Below are 12,234 nucleotides of genomic sequence, written 5' to 3'. Positions count from 1 at the left end.
CAGGAACAAAGTGGTGGTTTTGGATAAGGGATTAGAAACCAGATCATGGAAATGGTGTGGGAAAGCATGAGAATTTCCCAAATAATTTAGCCAAGGCCCACCAGTGTCAGTTCTGTGCTTTTTTAAAAAAACAAACTCTTTTTACTGAAAAACACTTGTATTTAAGTTCTGGGCAGAAGAATCATGAGGAAGCTATAACTAAACTGAGTATTTTAAATAGAAATATTTCTGGAAATAGTTAACAGAAGTAAAACATTGCATTAATAAATAATGTAATTTAGAACTCTCTCTCCTCAAAGAAATCAAATGTTTTGTATTTCATGGTGCTTTTAACTAAAATGGTAGGTAACTAGTAACTCATGTTACCATATAGCATCTGTGACCCAGGGTGTAGTTTATTCTAAACTAATTTTATAGGGAGAAGCATTGTTTTTAGAAGATGGAATAGTTTTAGATTTTGATGGCATTGTAGGCATTTGTGTCTAGGCATTATTATAGTAGCTTATCCTTATCCTGCTGAAAAAGAGAAACGGTGTACAAATCCCTTATCATTGCTTTTCGTGGGATTAACATGGCACACAAGCTTTAGATGGTCTGCGTAGAGATATAATCATGGAAAGTGCAATTCTGTACATTATACAAATATTTAATAATCAAGCTTATAATGGCTCCGTCCTAGTGGCTCTCACTGGACTATGACCATGCTGTCAAATTAAATGAGATCTGAATTACTTTATTCAGCTGAGAGCCTTGGAAGCCCTCTCACCAAGTCTGTAAAGAGAATTGTAGGTTCTTTGTCGTTGAGGTATCAAAGCGCATTCCCAAGATGTTACTTCACTGTGTGTAGTGTTAAAAATGTTGTTTTAAGCTAAGTGGGTAAAATACTTAAGTACTCATTATGATATAAATAATAATGCTTGAAATGTACTTACTGATTCAATTTACCAGCTTGATTTTAATGTATAAAGTCATACTACACTCTTAACTTACAATTTGGATAACCAGCATTGAAATGGTTAAACAGCTGAAATAATAATAGACCCCAAAAAACAGGGCTAGGAAGGACATCAAGAGGTCACTTAGTCCACTTTCTTGCTCAAGGTATGATCATCCTTGACTAAAACATGCCAGTCAAGCATTTGTCTAACCCGCTCTTGAAAGTTTCCAGGGATGTTGATTCCACGACCTCCCTAGGTGGCCTGTTCCAGTGTTTAGCCACCCTCATAGTGAGACAGGTCCTTCCTAAATTTACTCTAATGCCATTTGAGACCATTTTTCCTGCTTCTGTCCCATATGGCCATGAAGAACAGGCCTTAACCTGTCCTTCATGTATTTGAAGACTGTGATCAGATCCTCCCTCAGTCTTGTCTTCTCCAGACTAAGTAAGGCTAGTTCTTTCAGTCTTTACTCAAAAGTAATGTTTCCCAGGCCTCCAATTTCCATTGTTATTCCATGGGCTCTTTCTAATCTGACCATGCCTTTCTTGAAGTCTGGAGCCCCAAAACTAGACACAACTGGAGGTAAGACCTCCCCACTAATGAAAAATAGAGCAGAAGAATCGCTTCCCTTGATTTGGAAGGGCCGGTCCTGTTTAATACAAATCAGTATGCTCTTGGACTTTTTACATCAAGAGCACACTGTTGGCTCGTATTGATCTTCTTCTCTGCTGTGACCCCCACATCCCTGTATTTCTGCATGCAGATATTTTGTCCAAAGTGCAGGGCTTTGCAGTTGTCCTTGCATTTCATCTGATTAATGTAGGATCATTTCCAGGTCGTTTTGAATCCTAGGCCTACCATCCAGAGTGTCTGTAGCTCCGCTTGGTTTGGTGTCATCCACAAACGAATTGTATAACCTTTCCACGTTGCCATATTTATTAAAAACAAAAAACAACACCACAAAAAACCCCACTCCATGCTCATGATTTTTTTTCTCTCCTCCCATCCCCTTTCAGGATTCTGTCGAGAGCCTTCAACAGAGCATGAGCCACCTACCGGTAAGTATTAGTTGTAAAAAGTTTTGGTTTGCCCAGAGATAGAAGGGTTGGTGCAGTAAGCACAATTGTTTTGGGTATTGATTGAATGCAGATTATATTACAAATCATAAATTACCCGAGCAAGTCTCCATTTAACCTTGGAGGTGTTGATCCCCATCACTTGATTAGCTGGGGATCAGGAAAGGAAGGTCTTCCAGAGCTGCTTGCACTTCTAATGGCATCTCTCTCAGCCTGATGACCTCCCTGCTTGCAGCTTGCGAGTGGCCCTTCCACACTTTGCTGGAGGGTGGTGTTGAAGTAAGGGGCAGTTTCTTCTCACCGGGGAGTGGGGGGAATAAGCAATCTCTATTAGGTTGCCTACAGCCTGAAAGTGTGCATCTGGTTCCTGGTCCTGCTCTCATCTCTGGTGGGGATGCTGGCTACCTTGTGACCTGAATTTTGAGTGTTCTGCATAACATAATAATGTATTATTACTAGAATAAAATCCCCTTAATTTGGGATTATTCATTGATAGCCAGTGGTCTCTGTGGTGCCTTTTATGCAATGTCAGCTAAGGCTCTTTGTGAAAAGGGTATTCTGTGAGCCACGGCTGCTGACTTACCAAGAATTTGCAGCATTTCCCCCAAATTCTTTCAGGCATGCATTCCCAACATGGAATGGTTGTTACCACTCTATGTAATGCTATGACTAAAAGGGAGGAAAATCCTGAAACCCTTTTGTTAGAATATGAGTCAAATAATAAGAAAAGTTCCAGAACCGTTCTGAAATAGAGAAAGTAAGCACAAAATTAAAATGAACACATTGTAAAATACATGCTGTCATGACTGATATGCTTTTGCAAGCCTTACATACAGTTTTAAATTGTTGTGATTTTTTTTTTCTTTCTATTGTGTTAAATAGAAGGTAGCCATGGTTCTGAGACTCTCTCTGTTAGTGGAAATAATCTTTAAACTTTGGTGTGTCATGAAAAATACTTCCAAAAACAGTGTCTGTCTCTCAGTCATTAAGTGATACGAGGCCCTACTCTGAAGGTAAAGTATAGAGAGAGGTGTCTTAACACTCTTGGCCAGTTGATGGATACTGACCCATTCATAACTCAAGTGTATCCTGTAAAGCAATAGAGTTGTACATCTGAGGGGTAGGTTTTGGAGATGTCACCCCCAGCTCTGCTCGGGGAATTTGGGTGCCCCAGCTTCAGTTCTTGAGGCATCTTTGAATAACCTTTGCATTGTTCTCCCTAGGACTCTGTAAGCTTGGGATATTCCCATTTCACGTGTTTGTTTGTATCTCCTATTCCAGAAGGGCACTCTCACTATCTTTGTTGGCTCATTGATGCCATCGACTCACGGGAGCCCTTTAATGATGCTCGGTATGCCGGGCTGCAAAACATGACTGTGTGTGGTGTAATAGGGCTGCAGGTGTGGAGTCTTAATTGTTAGCGCTCTGGGAAGTGGCTGGCCTGCAGCACAGGGAGGAGGAAGCTATAGCCCACTGAACTGGCATGATGCTTTGCCGAGGATGCCGGGAACATCTGCATCTTCTCTGCATGCGGTGTCCAAATGACCATCAGCTCTTTACACTGGGAAAGATGACAACTGTATGTTGGGTTACTAAAACACTCATGCACCAGAGATCTTCAAAGTCCAATGCTATGTCACAGGTTCAGGCTAAGTTCATTTCTATGAGTAGCCTCCATATACCCCTTCAATTAGCATAAGCGGGGACAAGGGCAGTCAAAGGTCAAGAGAAGTTCAAAATAGCATAACCTTTTTTGCTAGTGTTACCAAACAGCTGTAATCCTGCAGTGCTCACCAAGCTTTTCTTTACCATCATGTTTACTATAGAGCTATAAAATGCGAAGAACAAGGCCTGGCTTGATACAAGGGAAGTTGGAAATCGAGCAGTTAAGAATAGGTAGCATTGTTGCTTAAAACAGGAGAAATAATTGATTTATGTTATGGTGCCCAATTAGGCTGTAAAGTGAGAAACGTTTAAAGCAACCCTGTGGCTTCAAGGCAGCTCTTTGCTCTGATTCCTGTTCAGCAAATAGGAGGCACCCCAATAAAGGTCATCAGCTCCATGAGCTAAATTATTAATTCCTTTCATGCCACTCAGGGCTTGTAAACAGTATATAATACAAGAAAACAATTGGCACTGTTCACTTATTGGCCAGAGAAAAGGTCAAAGGTTAAATAGTTGTATTGGCAACAGCTGTTCTTCATAGTCAAGTAGACTTTTGTCCTTTTTATCTTCTCTTGGAACAAGCCTGTTTCCAAAATTTTAGCTGGCTGTTATCCATATCTTTCTTCCCCCTCCCTCCCTGCTTAGCTAAAACTGTTCTTCCAAGTTAAACATGTTGTATGTGATGAATTGTGGGAGCAGGCAGAAAGGATGAAAAAGAGAACCAGCTGTCTCAGCTTTAAAAAAGCTTTTGGTTTGAAATATTTTTTGTGTGTGTGGGCTTTGTACAAGTGTTTTAAAACGAAACACTCCTTAACTGGGTGGAATAAAATGGTGTCTTTTCTATATAGTTTTAACTTGTTTTTAAACTTAAAGTTTAAAACATTTCTTTTATTATCATTTAAAAGCGATGTCATTAATTTATTTTGCTCTAAATCTCATTTTGTTAATAGCGTAGTAGAAACATAAAAATGTTTAGTATTCATTTTTTATGTGATGAGGCTTTAAATCTGTAAGTTTTCGATATATATACAAGTTTTGGCAGCTAGTTTAGTTGTTGAACAGGACTAGATCCTCCCCCCTCCCACCTCTTGCTTTTTGCTTTTGATTATCGTGGCATCTGAAGCATATTATGATGGCTGAATATTCCTTCCAACTTGTAAGAGAGGATGCTACAGTCCACAGTCCTTCTAGCTTTAATTTGAAAAGACATTGACCCAGACTAATTAAAAAGAAACAACTATCTAATTATGATTGTGGCAAACTATTTCAGTTAATAATTCAAGAGTTTGGGTATTAACATTTAGAAATATTGCAGTTATGAACCTGTCCATTGTGTTAAGCTGACACAATTACTTGACTTCAACATCTAAAAACCCAAAGAGCTCTTGTTAGAGAACTGCTTATTCTACACTGCATTTGTCTTGTGTGTGGGTGGTTATCAAGTGTCATTCAAAAGTTATCAAATGAAATGATTCCAGATGTTTGCGGGTGTAGCTTACTGCTGTAAGTGATTCAGTTATTTGCACAATCATTTTCCTTGTGCCACTGCTGCTGACTCCTGCTGACCACTTCTAGCTTCTCTACCATCTGGCTGACTTGCAGGGCAGCTGACCCCTCCTCCCCCCAAACAGCAGCAGGTAACCTACAAATGACCATCTGCTGACCCATTACTTTAACCTTTTATGAAAGCTAAAGGAGTTGTTCCCATGCCAATTTTTCAATATCAGTAGCATGCATGCATTTTCAGCAGCAAAATAGATGACTTTTACTATTGGTTTGTCACGTTAAAGTTTGGCTGGATGTGAAGTTACACAAACAGCCGTTTTATACGCCATGAGATTAGACTCCTTCCATGCATTTGGGATTGCTAAATCATATATGAAGTACCTTTTTGCTAACTATGAAGTTAAGGGATTGTTAGTGCCCTCAAAGGATTAAGGGTTCTTGTTGGGAAGAAATGCCGTTTGGAGATGGGGCCAAAGGAAGGAAGAAACAAAACCAAACTTTTCTATAACCAAGGAAGAAAACTTGGTAAAATTCTCCTGTGTGACATGGGCATATGACTGTTGCTGCTGACTCCATACACATCTACAGTTTTGCATAAGAACAGGCTGTTGGAAATGCTTACACAATTACCTTGTTTGTGCCTGTCGACCTTGGGCACATCTTACATAAAAACAAATGTCTGACCACCTAGGAGGAGCCACAATATTATGGTAACTTTCTTCAATTAATTGCCTGCCCACCAAGGAATAAATTGGGGAAGAATACAGGAAAAATAAAACAAAAAAATTAAACCTTGGCCCAAGAGTGAACTTTGTATCGTGCAGTTAAATTGTGCTGCCAGGAGTGAGTTCCTGAGTTGAGGAATGTAGAGTTGTATTACTGCATTGTTTGGGCTCTTAGATGTGGGAATGCAACTTGCTAGCAACAAAACGGAGAGTCTTCAAATTCTCTCCCTTGTTGCCCTTGGGAGACTGGGGGTATCAGGAGAACAGAAACACAAGCGATAACCCTGCTGAAGTGGAGTCATAAAATTGTATATCAAGATCATGAGGAAAAAAGCTGTAGTGATTACTACCAAAGAAAAGAAGTGGGGCACAATGGTTGAGGATCCCTGGCCTGCTTTTCAAAACACAAATTGGTCCTTGTGTGATGATTCCTAAGGAGCGAAGAGATGGCACTGCATTTCCTAATGCACGATTGCAGCTGACCATGTTCCTGGCAGATGAGTCTGTCCTCAATCCAAACTTTTTTTTGGAGTTTAGGCCCTGTCTGGAATTTTTTAGTCAGATCCATCTGTCACCGGGTCTGTCCTTCCTGGCATACTATAAGAAGCAAGTCCAGTCTCCAGCTCAATGTTGGACGTAAGCTCAGGGCATCCCAGTCTCCCAGACAGACCTCCACTGGTGGTGCTGCTGCTGCTCATGTGTTGGAAGAGGGCACCTGCTTTATGAAAACTTTTGAAGCAGGATCTCTTTTCTGATAAGGGTCCTTTTGAAGGGGCTCCAGACCCTGCTGGGATCTAATCATCTTGACCCTTCCTGCCATTTCTAGTCCTGACCCATTTCAGAGGTTAATATGATATAGAATTTAAAGCTGATGGAGTGTGTAGTTTAGGAATTCTTTGCAAACTGATAAAAAGATAGTTGTTTTCAAAGACAGCTGTATGTCATAGTTTTGAGGATGCATGTTATCTGACTAGAGAAATGAATGCTTTGAAAAGCAGGTCTGGCAGTAACAGATGTGTGTAGGGAAGATGAAAATCTCTTAAGGGGACAGAGGAGAAGATAAATTCTAAGATAAAAAAAATTGGAGATCTGGTGTTTCTGTTGGTCATGCTTTTTTATTAAAACTAGGAACCTGTATTATAAAATTAACTTTCCTTTTTACAGAATATATACAGAATAAACTATTACAGCAGCAGTGAAAAGCTGAACTGTATTTGAACACATGTATTTATGAGAGTTATAAAGAAAGTGGCATCAACTGGTGTAGTACTTAAGAGTTTTGACACTTCACTGAACCTATTTCCAGCTGCTCATAACTTGCCTGATTCTTTTTTCTAGTTTTGGTCTCTACTTTTCTCCATATAAAAGAATTTTTGAGCTTTCTTCAAACAGATATGCGCTGGAAAGTGTCTGGAGATAGGAGTGGGAAACTGGTGTTGCAGTAGCAATCCTTGACTACTCTGCCAAAATTTGGCTTGCATGTGACAGTTACGACCCTTCTGGACATGGTGTGTGGTTCATTTTGCATGGCTTTTTTTCTGTAAGCTCAAAGCCTATGGTTAAGTTGGGCATTCTTGCACTGAGGATCTGAAACTGTTTGGGTGGGCTGCAGCAGTTGTGAAGTTTCAGATTTGTTCTGCACCTCTCAAAGACTAGAAGGGGGGAAAGTTTGGGTGTTGAGGACCTCCTGCAAGCCCTGGGGGAGGAGGTTCTAGGAGTTCTCAGCGTTCATGGTTTTACCAATTTTTTTTGTAATACCTGGTGGTTTTCTTTAAAAGTCCATCTCCTTGGTTAGGCAACGCACTATAATTCTGCTGCTATTTAAAAGGGTGTATGCTCTTAAATGTGTGTAATGGCAGAGTAAAACCTGATAACTTAACAAGCGTAACTGAGCACCACAGTGACATCTGCTTATCCGCAACTGGGGATGGCATGGAGATGGTCTTCCAGCTGCCTTTTCAGTATGTGCATTTTCAGATTCAGTTTTGAACCTGAAAGGCTCAGCCTTCGCTTAGGGATTAGCAGCTCCTTTCCAAAGGCTCAGATGGGGAGAGGAGGTAGGAGAGGAACCCTCAGCCATCCACCCACCCAACTAAAAAATCCTGCTACCACACACACTGAAACAGCAGCACACAGGTTAAATTATTACTACTGCATGATTCAATCCATTTACAGTTTGACACTTTGAAAGCTTGTGACTGACAATGGTCTTTCAGGAGTGTTCTCTGTGCTGTACATATTATGGAATATAACTGCTTGTTGCAAGCAGCTATGTTTAGAAGAGGAGGCAAGTAAAGGTCCTTCTTCATATTTTATTTTTTCTTAAAAATAAGAAAATAATAAATGTTGTACCAAAATCTCTCAAGAGAATATTCAGACTGTATAAAGAACACTTTGAAGTCTGGAAAGGTCCAACCTTTAAGTTGATGAACTTCAAGTGTTATTTTACATACTTGTCTTTACACACATGTTATGGTAAAGTATACTCGTGTGTCATGGTTCAGTAGCTCTGATGGTTATGTCAGAATTGTAGGGGTGGGGGGAAGGAACAACCCAATGCTGGCATATTGTTTTTCTCAAATAAGGCGAAACTTTAAAGATGAGGGAAAAGATGGTTTAAATGTAAACTCAACTTGTTCAGAGTATAAATATATAATTTATATGGCAGAAATGAGTATTCTTAAAGTCTGTCTTTCTCATTAGCTACAGATGTGGAGCAGATGAGTTCCTCCTCTCCTGTTCTTCCCGTGAACTCCATGGGCAGTAAGTACCTCCTTTCTCTTGTCCCACACGGCCAGGTGGAATTTCTTCATTGCTGACAACTTTGGTTTTTGATCTGAGATTGCCAAACAAATGATACTACTTCAGTGTAGGAGCTCTGAAAAGCAATGCAGTTAAATCTTTACTGAACAAAAATACCATAGGCCTAGCCTGTGCTGAGACCTTTTACAGGTGTAGCTGTATCAGTTGTGTCCTTGATTCCTCCCCTCCCTTCTCCTCCAGCAAAGGTCATAAAGTAGATTAGTGGGGCCCAGCTTTTTTGGCAGAGATGCCAAAACTTAGTCCTGCATCCCCACTGGGTGCCACTGCAGTCCCTATCCTTTGGGTTCTGCTTTCTACTCCATTCCTGTGCTCCTTGTCCAATCTGCTGCTCTGCTTTCTGCTCCCTGCACTATCTGCTACTGTGTTGTCCCCCCTCCCCGGTCCGTTGCATGCCACACGCAGGCTGCCTCTGTATCACTTGTGGCATGTGTGCCGCAGTTTGGCCACCCCTGGAGTAGATGGTGAAATAAAGAACAGCATTATTTCTTTACCAACATAATTTCCCATACTCTCAAGATATTTTTAGTGGCTTATCAGTGCTAGTATTGTCAGGAAACCCCCCCTAGTCTGCACAGGGCTTTGTGTACAGATGTTCTCCTACTCTGCCAGGCCAGAGGGAGTTAGGTTCCCAAATCCTGTTCAATTAATGTAATTATCTGTGCTTAACTCACTTAGGCTGCTTGAAACCTTGGCTTTGGGACTCTCAAAATCCGTCTCCCTGCACAAGAAGCAGTGGTTTGTTTTTTAAAGACTCCATCTAGTGGTAATTAGTGCATCTGATGCCCAAACATGTGCCTTTGGCAGTGATAATCCACTAGGTGGCAACAAGTCCTTATCTGACAATGGGAGCTCAACGGCCCAAATTCTGAACATCTGCATCTAAAGTGCAGATTTCTTGTTCCCAAGGCAGTGTTTTCCATTAGTTGGGATCTCCCAGAAGAGGTAAACGGCTAACCAGAGGTTTTCAGAAGATAATGGTCTTTGCAACATGGAGGTCCCAAGCCCAGGATATCTCCATACCCTTTTCATCGTGTTGATGGACTGTGCTGGCTTCTTACCAAAGATCAACACAGGTTGGGAGAACCTGCATGTACTGGGATTGTTTTGTGGCAAGCCTTTGCCGCCTTGGTGGTTTGGGATTTAATAAGCTCCTTGGACCTTCCTTTTACGTGTGTATGCATGATTATTTGTTAAAATGATATTTATGATGAGCAGTAGCATGATCTAGGTAGACTGGTGTCAGGAAGCCAGCTTTGTATTAGTTGATTGATTCAGTTGCAGATGATCAATTTTTCCATGAACAGCGGTGGCAACTTCATGTGCACACAAACTTCATACACTTTTGAAAATGGGTACATTTACGTTAAATTGTGCAAAATAATTTACCATTTAATTATTGTTTTAACCCAACATTACTTCAGCTTGTTGAGGGGGTCTTAAGGCAAAATTACCTCCTATTATGTGAATACATTTGCTGAATGCTCAAAGTAAGGCTGTATAACTTGAATTGAACCCTGGCTTTCTTCTTCCCTTAAATCACTCTTAGCATCTGTCTGTTATGTCATTGAGCTTGTCCCCACTTTGTAGGTTTGTAGATTGTAAAACCAGGAGTAACCTTGGTAATTATCTACTCTGATGTCCCATTTAACACAGGCTTCTGGACTTCCGTGTATAAATTCTTGCTGCAAATTCAATAGCTATACTTGATTTTTTAGAAAAACAGCCTATCTGGATTTTAAAATTCCCAGTAACCCAGGATCTACCACACCCATTGGTAAATTGTTCCAGTGGTTGATACCTACATCATTTAAAAGCTTGTGTTTTATTTGTAGTCTACATTTGTCCAGCTTCAACTTGCAGCCAGTGGTTCTAGTTAACTTTTTGTCCGCTAGATTGCAGTGCTTTCTTCAGATAATGTTTTCCAGTTCCTTGCTAGGTACTTACATCAGTCAATGCTCAACCTTTGATAAACTAGACAGATTTAGCTCCTTCAGTCCTTCACTAAATAGTGTGTTTTCTGGTCTTTTAATCATTCCTTGTGGGTTTTCTTGGCATCTTCTTAATTTTCAGCATCTTCCTTGAAGCATGGACAGCAGTATTGCACATCATGTGGAGGAATGTTCACACTAGTGCCAACTACAGAGATAATAGCTCTCCTACTCAATAGTCCCCTGTTTCTACAGCCAAGAATCACATTAGCACCTTTTGCCCAGCGTGTCTTTGAGAGCTCCTTGTCAACTGATTATCCACCTTGCCTTCCAAATTCATCACTTCTGCCTTATTTCATTGCCCAGGAACTTATTTTGCTGTTGCTTTATCCCATACAATCAAACTCCAAGTATTTTCTGACCTAGGAGTACAAGAAGATAGAAAAAAATCGGTTGGTGAAAACCAAACATCAGAAAAATGCATAGTAAGTTTGGAGGGCTACAGCAAAATGATACTTAACCAGTTCACCGGCACAAATGGCAGCAATTTGTTCAACCCACTTTAAATCTCAAACAAGTTTGAAAATTGAGCGTTCTGTCTACCCGTGTAATAAAGTTATACTCCGGGTTTGTATGGGGACCACATGTTTTCTGTACTCCGCTTGAGATGGAGCAGATCTGTTACTGCCCACTGAGTGATCTTATTTATTTATTCCATGGGGATTGCACTAGATGACCTCCTGATGTCCTTTCCAACCCTATTTTTTTAAGATCCATTTTCTATGAAAGAGTGTGTAGGTGCCTTGTGCGTGCGTGCGCCATCTTTATTTCCTTTGTACACCATCATCACTTAAAAGTATTCCTGAAAAGTCTGAAGTGGTCGATCATGCTTTGGATGACTGTCTTCCATAATATTCAAATTAAAAGCTGTGCTTTATGTTGAAGAGCAGTAACAGTTGCACCCCAAACCAGAATTCCTCTGTCTTTTGTATTTATTTGTCACTTGCTTAAACATGTAAATATGCCTGCTGCTTTTAGTAAAGCTACATTGAACATTGTGTATAAGGGTATAAATCCCTGAAAATGAGGTGTTTCAGTGGAAATGCAGGCTGATCCCTAATGTTAACATTGGTGTCTATTGGAAAAAGCCTTCAATAATTGAACTATGCCCTTCAGTGTCAGAAGTTTGGGAAAAGAGGAGCCTTCAAAGTCCCAGCCCTGCAAGGAGCCAGTCTGCTTGGCTTTTTGTAAGTGAGCAGGTCCATTGAGTTCAATGGGTTTATTCATGTATGTAGAACTAAGCATGTTAGGTTTGATTTTTGCAAGACTCTCACAGTCCAGATACCTTTGCAAGTGTTTTTGTTTTGTTTTTGAGAGAGAGAGAGAGAGAATTTGTCCAAGTAACCCAGTAATTTTCTGGTTTTTGCTCCCTTGGGAAGTGTTTTGGTTTTGGAAAAAATCCAGCCCAAAGGAAGCTTTTAGTGTGCCTTAAAAAGAGCAGTGCCTTCTGTTTTGCTGGCTGAGAAACAGCTCCTTTTCAAAGACCTTAAAGTTTTTAAAATAACCCCGCCCC

General features: G+C 40.5%; 1 protein-coding gene and 1 long non-coding RNA gene across 3 annotated transcripts in view; one reads left to right on the top strand and one right to left on the bottom strand.

Moving 5' to 3' along the window:
* The first annotated feature begins 1,921 nt into the window (after positions 1–1,921).
* NR6A1 (nuclear receptor subfamily 6 group A member 1) overlaps positions 1,922–12,234 on the top strand; it is a 137,778-nt gene continuing 127,465 nt past the window's right edge. For both annotated transcript variants that reach the window (XM_019510893.1, XM_019510892.1), the window contains exons 1-2: positions 1,922–1,996; positions 8,614–8,673. In XM_019510893.1, coding sequence (XP_019366438.1) covers positions 8,631–8,673 — 43 coding nt within the window. In that variant the 5' untranslated portion in view covers positions 1,922–1,996; positions 8,614–8,630. The remainder of the gene's footprint in view (positions 1,997–8,613; positions 8,674–12,234) is intronic.
* On the bottom strand, positions 6,431–12,226 carry LOC109293084. Its single transcript, XR_002096239.1, has 2 exons — positions 9,405–12,226; positions 6,431–8,788 (listed from the first exon to the last, which is right to left on the bottom strand). It is a non-coding gene; the product is annotated as an uncharacterized LOC109293084 (long non-coding RNA).

This window comes from Gavialis gangeticus, unplaced genomic scaffold, assembly GCF_001723915.1.
Source record: "Gavialis gangeticus isolate Ggan-Ray unplaced genomic scaffold, GavGan_comp1, whole genome shotgun sequence".
Taxonomy (NCBI): domain Eukaryota; kingdom Metazoa; phylum Chordata; order Crocodylia; family Gavialidae; genus Gavialis; species Gavialis gangeticus.
Note: the sequence above shows the minus strand (reverse complement) of the source record. Positions and strands in the feature narration are given on the sequence as shown.